Source organism: Centropristis striata, chromosome 14, assembly GCF_030273125.1.
Source record: "Centropristis striata isolate RG_2023a ecotype Rhode Island chromosome 14, C.striata_1.0, whole genome shotgun sequence".
In the NCBI taxonomy this organism is placed as follows: Eukaryota; Metazoa; Chordata; class Actinopteri; order Perciformes; family Serranidae; genus Centropristis; species Centropristis striata.
The window spans coordinates 24,044,528-24,063,605 of record NC_081530.1 but is presented as its reverse complement, the minus strand read 5'-3'; the positions used below and the strand labels follow the sequence as shown (position 1 = coordinate 24,063,605).

Here is a 19,078-nt window from a genome sequence, read left to right as displayed (position 1 = left end):
AACAAATTTTATTGTAAGTCAAATCCTGTTATTGTGAAATATTTTTAATCTAAACCCTGAAGTGGAGACTGTTCTCCCATGACATCAGCTTCAGTCTATGTGTATGTATGTATTCATAAGCAAAAAACTAAACAACACAACCTTGCTCAAGTCAGGTCACGCAGGTTTTTGCTGCAGTTTTAGTGTTATCTGTATCGTGTGATAGCTCATGTTAGGAAACCTTATATAGATATTGTGCAACTTCCACAGTGGATGCTCTTCAACTAAAGAAACATACATTTGATTTTAAATTTGATCTGTTCTCTTATAAAGATTATTTGGTATTATTAAAAATCAAATGAAGGTAACAATTCTGAAGTGGCATCAAAATCATTATAGATCAAAATCTCTGCATTTTATTTAAGTTTAAGGTAAATGTTGTGTATGTTTAAGAATTTTGGATTGTCCATAATTATGTTTGATCATTTGTGTGGACTGCAGGAAGAAAAGTTAATACATTGGGTTGTTAAATTAATTGCTTGTTTCCACACGTGTTGTTCAGATGTTTGTCTGTGTAAATACCTGCGAGTGTGCAGGTGCAGTTTGATTGTTTTGGTTGTGGAGCTTTCATCACAGATGTTCTGTTTAATAAGATGCACATGGCCTCCAGAAGGCCCAATACGGAAATAGATCAGAGGTAAACACACAACACACAACACCCACACTGCATTAACACTTCAACTACAGCTCATCCAGAACATCGCAGCTCTTCAGTGATCTCAGCAAAAGACTAATGGGACAACAAGCTGCTGCAAAGAATTCTCTTCATCCAGAGTGTTTGGAGAGCTCAGACAGCTTCACACCACTCATTATGAAACGATACATCATATCCATATTAATCCTCAGGCTGTTGGAGAGATCAGGGAAATTTACTTCAAAATAAAATAAAAGATAATAATGAAAATATGAATAAAATAGTATGAATAAAATATTTATAATTGAATAATATATTATATATAATTATTATTATTATATTATATATATTATATCTTTTTATAAAAAAGATAGAAAATTAAAAAATAATAAAAAATGAAATATTAAGATTACAGAATTATCAAATGTTTTCAATAATAGTTCAAAAACATTGTGCAAAAATATATTTCTGAACAATAATAATCATAATAATAGCCAAAATTAGGCCCATATGCATTGCATTGTCTATGGAGTATGCACTCTTTATTAATAATGGTTCTGTTTCCATGTAGTTTTTTCACTTGGTATCAGTTTATTTTTCATATAATACAGAACAAGTCGGCTGTAGTATAGCAGTCAGTCATACAGACTAGAAAATCCATAAAACAGCACGTCACACACACACACACACACACACACACACACACACACACACACATAAACACACACAACAGCCCTAATAGCGGCCAGCGAGAGACGCAGTAATGGCTGGCCTCAGGGTTATTTTATGTGTGTATTTAAGAAGGAGAGTAGAAAAACATCTGCTCTCTCTCACTGCCGCTCATTGGCTTTGACAGTATATAGCTGAAAGGATGGATGGGTGGATACAGACGGACTAATCATGTGCAGTCATATATCTGGATAAAGGCTTGTGTACTCCTGGTAATGATGATATGTTTTGACCTTTTTATAAGCAGAAATGCCTGACCAGGGACAGGGGGTCACAGATTAGCCTTATATGCAGCAAATCTGTATCATGTTATTGTAACCTTACCTGCTACAGTTTGTATTGCATTGTCCCTGATACATCAACTAAGAAATAAATAAAAATTAATGAATGTGGGAGTAATTTAAGGAAAAAAGATGTATCTGTGCAGAGAATAGTTGTCTTGTTGTGGCTCTGACTAAGTTTGCTTGTTTTCCAGGAAAGTATAAAAGCTCACAGTATTTGCCCAAACTGATCTGAAATTTATCCAAATTAAGGAAGGACCCAATATATTTTTCAAAACATCACATCTTGCAGAACTGCAACTGCCCATAAGGTTCATCTTGGGGTAGAAAACGAATTCATAAGTGTCAGAAGGAGTTTTGGACAGAAAAACAATGATTGAGGAGAAAATGGAGGTTGTAATGGTGCATTCACATGCTCCTGTGATGGTCCCATTTCCCACATTTATTTTGAAAATAATAAATAATACAAGTAAATAAACATTAACATGCACAAAATAAATGTGTATAGACTAAATAAAAAGAGACATAAAATAGATCTTTATTTACAACACAGAACTAAGAAAATGCAGTCAAGGAACACCTTTCTCTCTCCCCCTCGTCCCATTTCTGTCACTTCGAATAAGCACCTGAACGCATCACTGTAACAAGACTTTTTGCTGACCTACTGTTTCTGTTGTTACATAATATTGCTGGCTGACTGCTGCGGCTGATTGGCTTCATTGATCGCTCCTTTGGTAGCGAAAGGGCAGCCGGTGATGCGGTGTGGAGCTTCCCGCATGTGATAGGTCAGGCTCTATCTGAGGGCCCGCCTCCCTGCTGTCAGTCACATATGGTCGTATGTTAACGTAATTGGCAGATGGTGGAGGCATTAAAAGGGAGCTGAATGAATACATTGAGACATTTTTGTAGATCGGCATACAGCAGATCTCACGCCTTAGATTTCTCTCTCAGTTTCAATCTCCCTCCATCAGTCTGTGTCTCTCTCAGTAGGAGGTAGCCAGTTTACTGCAGTGCTGTTACATAACTCTGCTGACTAGAAGCAGCTGTGTATGTGTGTGTGTGTGTGTGTGTGTGTGTGTGTGTGTGTGTGCATATATGCAGGCTTCATGCAATTTTAATGCCACCTTCCTATACAGAAAGGAATGGCTGGTGGGGTTTTTTACCCATATGAACACGCACATTTAGTGGATAACAACCACCATGGTTTGTGTCAAACGTGCTGAATGGACAAGTTTAAAACCAGTTTCCACTCAATATACAGCACGTGTGTGTGTATTATTTGTCATTGCCCAGTACAAGTACAAGTACAGCGAAATTAAAAGGGCAGTTCTCGTTTTAGTCCAACAGAATACATAATTAAAAACATAGTGGAAAAAATATAACAAAACCAATAAAAAAGCATGTTTCGGATTTTAACAGGGACATAATGGGAGTTATTGCACATAAAATAAAATAAATATATGTATGTTTTTTTTCTTTCTTGGAGGCGTTCAGGGCTGTTCCTGAGTCTGTTTGCATTAATGACATTGACACTCTGTGAGAACACACACAGACACACAGACACACAGACACACACACACACACACACACACACACACAAATACGGAGCTCAGTGTGTGACTGACTACAGACTGCCCATTCATCACCACATGATTTTCTTATATATGGCACCCTTGCTGTCAAATTAATGAATAAAAGCAAACAATTATAACAAACACTATCAGCTAAGAGAAACCCATAACAGGGTCTGAGTTCAGTTCTAATTCCATGCACTACTTTCCAAATTAATTAATTAATTTTTTCTTAAAGCTGCATTTCTTCTCTTCTTAAGATGTTTCTTTTACCTCTATACTATTCTCCTTCTTGCATTGCATTCATTTGCACTTTGTGTCATCAGCGAAGCCACACACAGCCGCACATCGCTCAGTATTTCACTCCGCTTGGCACTTTGTAATTGATGACCTTGCCTGTGCAGCTTGTGAGTCTGTGAGTGCGAGTGTGTGTGTGTGTGTGTGTGTGTGTGTGGGAGTTGCGTGTGTCTGATTGATGTTCTCGCCATCTCTCACTGCTGGGAAGTACAATGACTCACTCCTTTCTGTCTCTGCCTCCTTCCCTTCGTCCCCCTCTTCAATCCATGAAAGCATGTTTTGCCATTTAGGTAGTTTGGTAGGCTGCGTGTCTTTTTTGTTGTTTCTTGTTGGTTTTAGGTTATAATATATGAATAAATAATAAACTCTGTTTGGACTGCATCTTTGGGAGTAGGGAGTCATCTTTTCATGCTACGCTCAGGTTTCCTCAAGGCCGGGTGTAACAGTCAGCTGGGGTTAACAGGCAGCACAAGCTGGTGCCTTTTTATTTGTTTTAATCTCAGCAGCGTTTGGGTCACTAGGCTTCACAAATATCTGCAGGATGTTCTGTTTTAGGTAGAGAGCTGTTCGCCCAACATTTACAGTGCCTATTAAATGTTTGCACCCTCCATGAATTTCAAAGTATTGTTTTATTGTTTTACAATTATGAATCACGTTTGACTCAGTGCAGATGCAGATTTATGTTTTTTACACAACTAAAAAGATGATTTAATTTAGACACTTTCAAGATATAAAATTGGAGTTATTGTGAATCCTTGAGACCATGAAGCCACCATGGAGCCAACATTCGGTTTTTCAGTTATTTTCCAATAAAACAGCTGCCACCAGCACATATTTTACTTCCAATAGCCCGCTCCGCGCTGGCTTTTTGCTGCTTCTAGTAAAACATGTGCAGAGCATGCACCGCCGCTGCGTGCTGTGACAAATACCATCCATTGATCCATCCATCTATTTTCATCCACTTATCCGGGGCTGGGTCGCGAGGGCAGCAGGATACGCAAAGTTTTCCAGAGGTCCCTCCCCCCAGCAACAACTCCCGGGGACACTGAGATGATCCCAGGCCACGACCATGGGGTCTCTTACCAGTTGGACATGCTCAGAACACCTCAAACACCCAGCAGGCTCCGTGCTCCAACGTCTGAATTCCTGGAACTGTGCAACACAAGTTGTACTGGGCCGCTGAAATTGTGACGTCTGAAAGAACCACGACACCACATCTTAAAGTGAAAGTGACTGGACTAAATCATCGCCGTTATTGACCTCAGAAGCTTTGTTGCTGTTACTTTGTGGTTAAAAGCTCACTGGAAATCACATTGTGTTAATAACTCTGTGGCAGCTAAGTGGCTGCTGAGCTATTGGCCTCATTAACAGTTTTAAGTTTTGTTCTGAACTGAACAAAACAAGTTTGTCCCAGAAGATTCTGGGAAATTAAGTCAATGATGATGTAGACACTGCAGGTTAATGGGAAATGGGTACACATTAACCTTAAATGGTCCTCTGGAAGTGAATAAAATCACTTTGTAATGCTTAAAACAAGCTTAAAATTTGATATACTCTCACTTGCATATTTTAAAAATTAATTTAAAAAAATAAAATTTGTTTTTTCACCCTTGTAAACAAATATTGCAGATTTAACCTTTTAATATAGTCAGAAATCACTACTCAAACATGTGCCCTAAGTGCTGCTGGTGTTAGAGCTACAGTGCATGTTTGCATTTAACATGTGCAATTTAAAGTGCATTTAACATGTACTTTACTTACTTTTATGTATTGCTTTCTATCTCACCACTCCTTTTACTTCTTAACTTTTTACTTTTTGATTCCTTTTACCTTTTTTCTGTCTATCTGAGAATGTCTTGTGATTGTTCCTGCTCTGTCTCTTATTGTTTTTCTTTTAACGTAAGAATTATTTTTAGGTTTATGGCATCATTCTCTGTGTTATTAACTGCTCTCTGTCGAAGCACTATGTAAACTGCTGTTTTTAAAAGGTGCTATATAAATAAAGTTATTATTATTATATTATTATCACTGCTTGTGGACGATATTAAAGCGATCTACTTAGCTGCAGAGACACAAAGGGGCCTGCAGCATTCATCTTGTGTTGGCATAAAACCTGCAACCAGATGCCTATCAATAATAGAATATTGATGTTAATATTTCAAATCTGCTCCCAAAGTCCATCTGTGGCCTTTCTTCGATTTTTTGCCTCCGCCCTGAGCGCTGCACCTGACTCACTTCACATGTTTTTGTTTTGTCAAAAACACCTGCTTCCTCCTTTCCCTCTCTCTCTCTCTCTCTCTCTCTCTCTCTCTCTCTCTCTCTCTCTCTCTCTCTCTCTCACCCTCCTTCCTTCCTGCCCACTTTCTCTCTCTCCCTTCGTGACCTCTGCCCCACTCTCACTTTCACACCATTTCTCCGGCTCTTTTCGGGACGCTTGTCATTTTTCTTGCGGTTTTCTCACGCCAGCGCAGGATATGAAAGGATTGTTTTGTGTTTATGGGAGAATGGGAACGGGAGGGATGGGAACAGAGAGAGAGAGGAGAGATGAAGGAGAGAATGAGGGGGTTTGAAAGGAAAAAAGTCAGATTGTTTGAGTTTATAGGTGCTGGATTGCACTTTTGTTTGGAGGATTGATAAGAGACGTGAGTGACAGTGGGTTTTGTTTACCGGATAGGAAACACAACATTGTTATCATCGTGAGAGGTGAAGCAGAAAACTCTGAGATGAAAATGGAGGCGTTGGAGAAAAAAGAGATCCCTCATGGCGCAGGAATACAGCTTTTAAAAGTGAATTTTGACTCACTTTGCTATCAAAATTATCCAAAATAAAGACAGGAAATGGGTAAAAACATCAGGCAGTGTTTTATATTTTTCGTATTGACAAAAACTCCCATGAAGACTAGAAACCAACAATTGGTTTGCTGGTCTAAATGTGTCTTTTAGCGCCTAACAAAGCCTTCAACTACAGTTCACAAATATTGAGTTTAATTTAATAAAATAGGTTAATTTTGTAATTTTGTAAAACGGCTTATTTTTATGCAAGTGAAAATGAGAAATTGCATTTGTAGTGAACTATTTTCGGCTTTTATTTTTTTAAATAATTGATTATAATTGATTGACCTGCAGACACCACTACAATAGTCCAGTGTGCTGAAAATACACACAAAAACAAATTTTCTCTGTATCTTGTTTAGACTTTTACAGTGCACATGTCACTCAGTGTTGCAGCATGACTCACAGATCTGCTTTTAATAGATTTTGGACAACAATGGAGCTCGAAGGCACAGAGGAAAAAGTTTAGACTTCGGATACACAGACAGCACTTATTAGTAAGATCAAATATTAGTTGTTACATAAACATACATAAAAACAGAATGCATCAAATTTAGAATGAGTGCATTTATTTCCAAATAAAAGTTTCCCATTTTGAGCATCAAATATCTTGTTTTTGTATTGTATTCAGTTGAATGTTGGTCACAAATTTGCAGATCACTGCAATCTGTTTTTTTTACATTTCTCATAGCAACTATTTTGGGATCGGGGTTATACATAATTTTTCAGTTTTTATGGGCTTTCAGGGGCAAAGACCTCTCCAGGACAGACCGAATACAGAAGGCACTTTCTACAACTATGGAATCTTTTTTCTTTGCTTCAGGAAAGAATAAAAAAAAAAAAAAAAAATTGTAGTGCAAAAATCAAAAACAGAAATGCCGTGAAAACAAGGAGAGGACTGTTTAGGTATGACGACTCATAGTATTCAACTGATCATTTGTTTGATATTATTTTTAAATGAAACTGCAGCTGTGTACAGTATAAAAAGCTCAAGTAGAGTTGCTGTTAAGGGAAAAAAGCTTTTAAGTTCAGCATCAAATTCTGCATAAACTGGTTGAACAAGGTGTTGTACACTATGTGAGTGATTTCTCATTTTTCACATTTTTACCCAAAAATTTTCTGGGTGCAGCCGCAACGTGGAGAAACACACGTAAAGTCTTCCAAAAAGTGGTGATGAATGGGCAGTCTGTAGTCAGTCACACACTGAGCTCCATATTTGTGTGTGTGTGTGTGTGTGTGTGTGTGAGAAATGTGCATAGTAAAATGAGCGCTTTGATGATAGATGGAGCACATTGTACATTTTTCTTTCCCACGATCAATCAACAACACACCCAGCCGTCTGCCGGCTCGAATATGAACTCTTTCAGTTGCTCTCTCCATCCTTCCGGCTTTCTCCCTCTCTGTCCGTCCACGTTTCCTCCCTGCGTCTCTCACCTTATCCTCACCGTCCTTACTTTTTTCCCCCACTTTCCTTCATCCAAATCCTTTCTCACACTCATTCTCTTTCTGTTTCCTCCTTGTCTCCTAACTATACTCATTTCTTTTTCTCTCTCTCTGAAATACTTCCTGTGCCTTGATTCTCTCAGTATTGTTCCTTGTGTGTGTGTGTGTGTGTGTGTGTGTATGTGTGTGTGTACTGTACTAGGAGTGTGTGGGAACTGAGCTCTGTGTGTTTCTTATTTTGGTAGGTGAGTCTGTACAGTATGTCTCTGTCTGTGTGGGAACAGAGACATGTCTTTATTTACTAGGTGTGTTTTTCTTTATCTGTGTTTGTGTGTGTGTGTGGGGGTGGGGGGTGGGGGGTGGGGGGTGTGGAACAGTTTAATAGAAATTGTTTTCCTGTTTTGATGTTGACAAACCAACAGACAGACAGATTCCTATCTGCTGCTTTGTCCCCTCCCTGCTTTATAACTGAGTTTTAACAGGTATTGTGTATGTGTCTCTGCTGTACTGGTGTCTTATTTTTCCCGCTATGTTTATGTATAGTTTTGTGTGAGCGAGAGAGAGAGAGAGAGAAAGCAGGAATAAAAATAAATGTGACACAAACGGAGAGAAACAAAGCTTTCCTTCGTCTGAACAAACTCCACAACAGGAAGCCCTGTGTGAATGACACAGCCATATTAGGAGACAGGAAGCGAAGGTGATGGAGTCTCCGTGGTGACAGGGTTCCCAAGACCTGGTCACCACGGCGACAGGGGTCAAGCCTTGTTTATGGCCGGCCGATGAGAAACACAGAGGTTGACAGTTGTGCAGGACCTGTAAAGTTTCAAGAGGGGGCAAAGTGCCAATGGGACACAAAGCTCACAGTGTCCCTGCTGGGGATTTTTGTTACTTTCGCCACAAGTTTCTTTATTTTTATCTTTATTTTTCACTGTTTACTAACTAACTGTTGCAAAATAACAATGATTGCCCAGCAGGCATAACTCTCTTGTACTACAGGGTGTCCATTAAATCTCTTTACCACTTACAAAAAATACTACAGAAGCAAATGAACAGACAAATACGTGGAAATTATTACAAAATGAGGAGTAGACATTGAAGTTTTTTTTGCCTCATTTAATACACCTCTACATGGGCACCGTTAGTTGCATGAAGCACATCAGGCACTATCCCTGTCTTCATAAATTTCTTGACCATGCACAAATTGATGGATGTGACGGTGTATTTCTTCCATACTTTGTTCTGTAATTTTGCTGAGTCTGCATATCCGATTTTGTTTCAATAAACCATTATACACATTGTGCCTTCTCTTGAGGAGTAGCCATTTTTGTAGGGGTTTATTTTACCACTACCTATTTCATCAACGGGGTACCTGAAATATACAAATGCAATGTGATTTAAAAACTTTCATAACCACTGAGTACATCCAACAAAACAAGCTCTTTTTTGTCTTTTTTTAAATTATTATTTTCATCATTTCAGGTTAAGACATCAAAACTATGAAAGGACACATGTGGAAATATGTACTGAAAAAGTGTTAAGTTACTTAGTTTAGTAAGCTTCTTTTTAGTTTTGATGTTTTTAATATGAATATACAATGTAGAAATGATAATAAAGATAAAGAAAAACCATTGAAAGAGAAGGTGTGTCCAAACTTTTGACTGGTACTGTTCACATCAGACTTTTGCCCGTGCAATTAAGTTTCAATACTCGGCAGAAGCAGTGAAGTGCTGCTACTCATCATCAGTGGTGGAAGAAGTTTATATGCTATACATACTGACCTATTTGCATTTTACAACCTCCTTTGTCCTCTCCTCTCTGCTCTGTGTAAACATCTTACAGTTCACAATTTGCTGGATTTTTGTCATGTGACTGTTGGTCTCAGTCGAGTCTTTCATGACTTTCCAGTTGTGCTCAGGAGTGCAGAATTTTTTTTACAGGATATTTTTAGTACAAGCAGTTTATTTTTTGTTAATTTTATTATTTTGATTTATTTTAGAAAACATTCCTTTCAAACCCAGATGCAGGTTGTTGGGAAATATCTTGTGCTTTAAAATATTTTTTAAATACTGTTAAATACAATAAAGTGAAAAACTATATATATATATATATATATATATATATATATATATATATATATATTTAGAATAAGAAGAATTAAGCTGTCATCTTAAGTAGAAGTAGCAATGTTACAGTCTAGAAATACTCTGTTACAAGCAAAAGTCCTGCATTCAAAATAGTAAGTAAAAGTACAAACATTTTAATATTAAAAGTTACTTGAAGTCTCAAAAGAAAAAAAGTGTTTCTGCAGAATGGCCCATTTCAGGATCATGTTTGACATAACACTGGATTATATTTATTGATACATTAATGCATACATCACTAATGTTTAAAGTGCTTTATCTACTGCTGGGTGGGTTTTAGTTGTTTTTGTATTACTAAACTTAACCTGAAAAGTAACCTTATCTGTCAGATGAATGTAAATGTTTGTAAAGTATCTCAAAATTGAACTTTGTCCAGCCTAGTCTTCACGTTTCCATTGACTAAGTTCATCTGACAGATAACATTTAAACAGACGAGAAAACACCCAGCTCTATCCCGAAGTTACAGTTGCAGCAAGCGTTTAATAATGCAGCACAGTTATCATGATAAATGATGTTGGGGCTTTCTGCGTCACAGTTTCAGAACGGTCCACTGACCATAATTCTTGCCGTAGAGAAACATGTGATTCTTGGACATGTGGTGAAAACATTGAAATTACCATGATGGCAGCAGCAGCAGGGAGGTTTTCACATGACAGCGGAATTTCGCAAACAAACAAACTCCTTTCCAACCGACTGTGTTGAGTCACACAGGTTTTGCCTGAATTTCCCAACCAAATGAACTCCGTGTATCCTGATCTGAAGGTGTGTTAATGGATCTGTGGATGTTTTACAAAAGCTCTTGATAATTAGATATCATGGCACTCAGTTATTGATGTTTGTGTCATTAAAGAGGTTCTTTTTGAGAATTATGAAAATGTATTTTAAAGGGATGAGAGCCTAATGCACTTTCAATCAAATTAGCTGCCAACAACTGGCTCTTCCCCTCCATTTTTTTTCCATCTTTCTATCTCCATAGCTCACTGAGGACTGAAACATCAGTGGCATCTTCCTCTCATTGATCTGCAGAAACACTCTGCTCTCTCTCCTCCTTTGAGATAACTGTGTGACAGGATTATGGCTTGAAATCACTTGAAGGGAAACTCTTTAGAAGTTTAACTGACTTTTTTCTTTTTGCAGAATGAAACAAACAAACAAACACACAAAAACTTCTTAGAAATTAGAGGTTAAAAATACACCTTAACCACTGATTAACTTCTTAATCCCAAGTCATTTAGTTTGTTTTGGTCCTGTCACGTTTTACTCACTCTTGCCTTGTTATTCACTGCAATATGTAAGTCCGACACCTTTACTGAAACTCTTCTGTGTACTATAGCACAGTAAAGTGCTATTACAAGTACCACTATAAAAAAAAAGGGGGTGCTCCAATATGATTTATGACAGCCTCTCTTGTCCTCTCCTCTCTGCTCTGTGTAAACACTCTGCAGTTTGGTCCACATTACGCAGATTTTTTGTCACATGACAATTGATCTCAGCCAAGTCATTCATGGCTTTCTAGTTGAGCTGAGGAGTGGAGAAATTAATGTGTTGTTACAGAATCTGGACAGTTTATTTTTGGTCAATTTTGAATCAGACTTGTATAATAAAGTGATTTTGATGAAATATCACAATTCTCATTCTTATCACAAGTTTAGATATAAATTATTTTTCCTGGCCGAAGCATTTGTCACACATGATTTGTTCAAGAATTGACTGTCTGTAAATCTGTTGATAATTTTGTTTTTTAGAGTTTCTCACCATGATAAATTGTGTAAGTTTGGCTTTATTTTTTTCAATTTCTTCTTCACTTTTTGGGGGAAAAACATGGGTTTGATGGGAAATTGGCTTTTAGCTATAACATCACCATCATCTTGCCTCTTTTTTTCATTCCTGCTTTGTGTCTTGTCTTGAGCAAAATCTGTAAATTTGTGCAATAAATAATAAAATAAAATAAATAAAAACATTTTTTTTAAGTGGAATTGCTAGATGCATTGATTTATAAATGACAAGCACTTTTTTGGAGGCATTCTGAAACCTCTTAATTTTGTTCAAAGTTATATTGTCCGAACTTTAAGCATAGCTATTGAGCCAACTCCGGCTGGCGTTCCTTCAAACAGCAGGCTGAGATGTTATCAAGCGTTGGACGGACTCCAAGAGTAGATATATTCTCAGTGTCTGACTCTCTTGTCTCTATATAAGGGATCGTGTGGCAGCCAAATGGCATTTAATGTATTTGTCTTGTCTTGATTGAGCTGCATTAAGCGACAGTTTGACAGTGAGAAGATGATAAAGTCCTGATTTAATTATCTGTGATTCAGCTGACTTCACTCAGTTCAAAGACCGTCTGCCTCCTCCTCCTCCTCCACATCCTCTTCTTCTTCTTCTTCCTCTCAGCAGCTCGGTGAAGTCACGTCTCGTCAGAGTGCGTAGTCTGATTTTATTTTGTTATTGCTAATGCGTGGCCATGAAATGACTCTGGGATAACTACTTTCAAAATTTTGTGATTGAGTGTAAACACACTGTTAGATCCGGCTCTTGTGGGTAACAACAAATCAGCAATGCCAGTAATATTTATCTTAGTGTGAGGAATATTTTGGATTTAATGGACAAGAACAGACTAGAAAATATCTCAGCAAATTAATATCCTCTGAAAATCAGTGTCAGTGACAAGATAATTAGTAGTTAAAGGTTTAATGAGCTGAATTGAAATACTTTTTTCTACCTGAAATACAGTCATTCAAGCCTTGTTTTCTTCAGTTTCTTGTTCATTTTAATGCATGGTACAACTAAAGGTACATTTGTTTGGACATATTTAATGATTACAACAAAAATAGATTATAAGAGTTTAATTAAGGAGATGATAACTATACATTTTCCATGGTTTTCTTGATAAAAACCAATATCATTATCAAGAAAAACATTGGAAAACAGCTAGATATCAGCTCTTAAATTAAACTCTTATGAGCTATTTTTGTTGTTATCATTAAATTTGTCCAAACAAATGTACCTTTAGTTGTACCAGGCATTAAATAAACAAGAAATTGAAGAAAACAAGGCAGGTCTAATACTTTTTTCCATGACTGTATACCTCATCCATCTAATCCTGGTCATCTCTTGCTGGTGTCAAAAATTGGAAGTTGAATTACAGATAAAGTCGAGCTAGTTGTAGCAAATAAACTGGCTGAACTCACTTGACCTTCTCTGACTTTCAGCTGTTGCTACTGGTATAGATTCCCTCCTCAAGATGTATTTTTAGATGGTGTGTTTAGGTGTGATGTACCAACTTTTGAGCCCTTGACAAAACTGCTGTCAGCTCCACGCAGGCAAAGTTTTAAAACTGTTGAGCTTGAAAAACCCTGCAGTTGACCTTGACTGACTTTTAAAAACAAGGACTGACTCAGCATGTGGAGCTGCCAGATTTCAGTCCGGAAAAAATGCTTGGAGGTAAAATAAACTCACAAAGTTTGTACAAGCAAAGATAAAACAAACAGTCTGCTGTAGAGGTGAGATGATGCGTGCAGTAAATTTGTCTTAAAGACTTAAACACTCACTCATTGGATTAATTTAACATAAAACATGTATTAAACTGTAAGCAATACTGGACCCAGATTAGCTGATGTCACTCATGGTTCAAATTAGATAAACCTGTTGATATTAGGAAGTTCTGGCAGTAAATATTTCAGAATGTCAGCACCAAATGAAGCTGTTATATGTTTACTGTTATCAGTGAGAAATTGTTCTTGTTAGTTTTATTAAATGTTAGAAATAAGACAAAACTATTAAGTTTTTAAAAAATCAGTTTATTGTCCCATATTTTGGATTGGGCTTCTTCCCATGCATCTGTAAAACATATTGCACATTCATAAAAGACGAGGGTAAAATAGCTACAGGACACAAGAAACATATCCAGTCATTAAACATACACTGATGCTTCATTAGAAAAAACACCATAAAAAGCACTACCACTGTAAAATGATCAATCAAAATAATAAAGCTTTGTTGCTTTTTAACTTAACTTCATACTTATTTCTCACATGTTTTAAAGGGATAAAACGTTTTTTAAAAATCTATTTAATCTTCAACGTGGGATGGTATATTAGCAAATATATATATATATGTGTGTGTCTTCATATATATATCTTCATTTATTTTATATTTGTTCATACTACTACTACCTGCAACAACTTATTTAACCTATTTAACATGCAATAATATATTTTCTCCAATGTGCAATATCAGTAAAATGTACTAAAAGTACTTTCATGAAACAAACACAAATATATATCAATAATAAATGCCAAATAGCAGAAATGTATGTATAGAATGCATGTATATGTCTTATTATTTATATTCTTATTCGTATTCTGTCTTCTATATCTATGTGTCTTTATCTTGAGCTGCTGTGACAACTTAATTTCCCTACTGCGGGATAAATAAAGTCAAATCTTATCTTATATCTTATCTTATATCTTATCTCTTTTCTTATCTTTAGAAATGAATATGATCTCTTAGTGTAGTTATGAGCTCAGGTAACGTGTGAAGATGTGAATGCTCTTGGTAAACTAAACGTGTGTTTGAACAGTGTGTCTCGTGTCCTTGCAACCACTTTTGGTTTTATGACTTAATTAAGAACTGTTTTTGATGCTGACAGATCTGTGTGTGCAAGGTGTTGTCTGATGTTATTCAAAGCTATTGAAAGCTTTTATCCTGAACAGTGTCAAGTGTGTGTTTCCATTATGTTGCTGCATCCTGTGTGTGTGTGAACTAACTGCTTACAGTACAAAGATATTTTCATGGATATATCCTAATATTTCCATGGGTTCATCCTAATTTAATATCCTGCCATGCAACGTGTGTGTTTATAATCCTCACCTGGTTTCCGGCAGTGGAAAGTTAACACGGATAATAATAAAATGTGTGCTGCAGGAGCAAAGTCACGTGCACATTACAGTCTAGGGAAGGTCTAGGAAATATTAATCTTTTAAATTCGAAATACTCAACTACATTTTTTCACTTATCCTGCTTGCAAGATCATAAGTTAAAGTCTAGTATTTAAAAAATGGCAGAAAGATGACACTTAGACTTGAAAGCTTTTGTACATTTCAAAGATATTTTTTAGTCCTCTGATGCTTCATGTTGTGTCTGTTTCTAACAAAGTCCCAGACACTTGATCACCGAGTCTCCACACTCCTGTTCATTTTCTCTGCACACAGGGGTTCCTGTTGCAACCCTTTTGTTTGATAATCCTGAGCCAACGTTCACACAGACGCTCAATAGAGCTGAGATTAACCTTTGGCTGCATACGGTTGCCTTGACTTTCTCACTTTTTTCCTTTTGAGTGCATTTTCACATACAGTGTTGAAAAAGTCAGCAGCATGTCAATGCTTTAGTAACTGCGTCTTTATGGTGCTGTATACTTCACCTGTAATTACTACTATTGTTGGCATAATTAAGTAGTAATAAATCACATTAGAAATGATGTCAAGATTAACATTTCAACAAAGGATTAACTAGGGCTGCCTTTCGGTATTCAATAGTTTAAGGTTTTAAGATACCTGCATTCGGTCCTTTTTCTACCCAGTTCTAGATTTTAAAAAACAGAACAACTATTTGTTTGATTTAACATGCGGCCAATCACCTCAAGCATTTCTTTCATCAATGTGATGTTTGATTGGCCCACTACTGCTGCAGCAACATCCCATACAGTGTGGTGAAGTAGAGTGGCGTGTATTTGACTGAAACATGGTGGTGGCATTTTACGCAACTGAACGATTCTATTCACATGATGGATATCGACTATCGAATGGAGTATTTAAAAAAAAAAGGTCAAGGTCAAATCAAGTACTCTGTTGGTATCAATATTGTTATAAACATGCAAGTATTGTCATTTTTTAAACGATACCCAACCCAATTTTTAAGACCTGTCACAGCTGATTCTATGAAATTAAGTGGAAATTAATTAGTTTAACTTCGGTGGAGTACATAAATAAAGTAATAAAAATGTCATCATTACATCAATTACTGATGTCTTATGATGTTAGTTTTCAAAGTGAAATATTTTAATCTACCACAACTAACGGTTGTCTTTTATTATGTCAAAAATGCAAATCACTTCTCAGTACGAATCAAAAAGAGCTTTTAGCTTTATCTGGTGCAGTGAATGTATTGTGTCTATTAGATAACAATTTCAGGAAAAAAATAAATACAAGTATTTCAAAAAAGCACTTGATTGCAGTTTTGCATAAATCTAATTCAATCCTGTGTTTTTCTGTTAAAAAAATCAGATTAATTTGAATCAATCAAACAAAATATGATGCATCTAACTCCTACTAATAGGATGTTTCTTGTGCCCCCTGGTGGACGAGAGAAAAACTCCATGGTGAAATCTGTTTATTGGTTCAGCATCTGTCTCAATCTAACATCACTGGATAAGCAGTTCACACTTCTCTCTACATGTCTTTATAACACACATCTGTCTGTCTATCTGTCTGTGTGTGTGTGTGTGCGTGTGTGCAGGTCTTCCAGAGCAGTACTACAGTCTGACGTGGTTCCTCAGTCCGGTCCTCGGCCTCATGTTCACTCCTCTGATCGGCTCGGCCAGCGACCGCTGCACTCTGCGCTGGGGCAGGAGGAGGCCGTTCATCCTGGCTCTCTGTATCGGGACTCTGATCGGAGTCGCACTGTTTCTGAATGGATCGCTGATAGGTGAGTGTGTGTTATTCAGTATTACCATTTATTCACATGTTTTGATGGGAACCTAAAAAAATGTATAGAAGTTTGTTTGTCAGTGAGCGAGACAGAACATTTCCATTTATTTCAATCAATGAATCAAATTTGTATAGCACCTTTTCACACAGTTTAATGCAGTTTAAAGTGCTTCACAGATTATTGACAAACTGAAAATAACAGTTAATTTGAAAAACAATAGAAAAGGAGAGAAAAAAATGCAAATATAATAAAATAGATTTAAATGATATGATTACTGTTATATTATTATTATTATTAATAATAATAATAATAATAATAATAATAATAATAATGCGTTTTATTTATGGGCGCCTTTCAGGACTATATATGTATATATATATATATATATATATATATATATATATATATATATATATATATATATATATATATATATACATATATATATATATATACATATATAGTCCTGTGTGTGTATATATATATATATATATATATATAGTATATATAAATAATATATAAATGCTGTTATCTAAACCACTTGAGACCATCACGGTCTCAGGGGGAACTGAACCCCGAGCTCTGACAATGCAGATGCTGTCGTTTTACCCAGCATGCACTAGTCCCAGAGAAGGAATAAAAGAACAGGACAGCCTCTTTCAGCATCACTTGCTCGAAAGCTTCCCTCCCCCGCTGAGAGTTTTGTCCTCGTTCAGAGACTGGCATTACCCCCAGTCCGACCCTCAGCTTATTACGTCATCCAAATGTCATTCAAAGGACACAAGCAACCAATCCAATCAATCAATCACATTGATCATTTGTCAATCATGCCGCACAGATATTGATCTCTGGGGCGATTTTATCAGCATAGTTCCGGTTGCAATTATGCATTAATTCTATCTGCATGTACAGACGTAGACACACGCAGAGCCACTAAAGCATTGTGAGGTTTGTGCCTTTTCTTAACAAACCAGAATGAATAAGCATGGCAGGTATGGTTATTTTGCAGGCATTTAAGGGAGAAAAAGACAGACTGTTAAAGATGGAGTTTTGGGCTATTTTGTCTGTTTTTTAATCCTTTTCATTCTGCCTTTATATACAACTTAATAAAATGTTTACCATGCTATGTTGGTATCACTTTTTCCAGCACAACCTCATCTATATGACCTGATCATTCTTTTTTCACTTTGACCTGCTGGATCAGCACTTTGAACCCAAAAAAACACCAAAAGACCCCCATTAAATCATATATATATATATATCATGCTCAATGAATTCTAAATATTACAAATGTGAACACAGGTTGCAAATATAAAACGAGACATCTAGGCCTTTTATCAGCAAAGAAAAACTAGCATGCAGTTGACGGCAAAGTTGGCGGAACTCGACGCTGCTTGTTTTTTATATTGTGACGTCATGAAGAAGTCATGTTTTTTGATAATGCTGGCATCATATGGCTCTTTTAATGTAAATTACAGTATTTGTTTTTACAAATACCGACAGTGGGAAAATTTACCGGCCAATCCAGTCACAATCTTCTCAGTGTAATGCTTAGTATTCCCAGTTATTGAAATCCCATATATGGGTCGTTTCTACTGAGCTCCAGCTCATGCCCACATAATAGAGTCAACATGTTTCATATGTTTCACCAAATGGGTGAAAAATGTGCAGAGCAACAATAGCCCGCTTTTTAAATGTCTCTAAATAGAACAAAGTGAAATGAATTGTCAGAGGAGTTATAAATAACAAGAACGAGAGCTGTGTGAACCGATTTCTGTCAGCAGATTTTATTCTGTTCTATTCAATTCTATTCTGCTCTACCTCCATTCTTCTGCACAGGGGTTGGCACTCAGGTCGTTTTAGGGCACCAGTGTGTGTCTGTGTGTGTGTGTCTGTGTGTGTGTGTGTGTGTGTGTGTGTGTGTGTGTGTGTGTGTGTGTGTGTGTGCGTGCGTGTGTGAGTGTGTGGGTGTGTGAGCACCTTGCCAGCGGGGTTAACATGGTGGGAAAAGACCCGTGACCTGAATCTGTGTGGGAGAAAGAGAGAATGAGAGAAAGTGTACGTTTCCATGGCTGTGTATATATGAATGTGTGTGAACAACACAGGGTGACATGGGAAAACTGTAGTAACCTGTATATGAGTGTGTGTGTGTGTGTGTGTGTGTGTGTGTGAGTGTGTGTGTGTTGACATGGGAACACAGGAGCAGGCAGTTCACAGGGAAATGCTTCCTGTTTGCTTCCCCCTTTCCACCAATCACAATTTACTTCCTGTCTGTCTGCCTGGATAGTGAGTAGTGCCGCTCCATTGTCCCACACACACACACACACACACACACACACACACACGCACACACACACACAGCTTTTCCTTCTATGAATGCTTGTTTTCCAAATGTTAATGGATTTCA

General features: G+C 36.9%; 1 protein-coding gene across 2 annotated transcripts in view; it reads left to right on the top strand.

The window, feature by feature from the left end:
- The window catches only part of LOC131984606 (solute carrier family 45 member 4), a 68,794-nt gene that overhangs the window by 34,767 nt on the left and 14,949 nt on the right, over positions 1-19,078 (top strand). For both annotated transcript variants that reach the window (XM_059349493.1, XM_059349492.1), the window contains one exon: positions 16,480-16,668. In XM_059349493.1, coding sequence (XP_059205476.1) covers positions 16,480-16,668 — 189 coding nt within the window. The remainder of the gene's footprint in view (positions 1-16,479; positions 16,669-19,078) is intronic.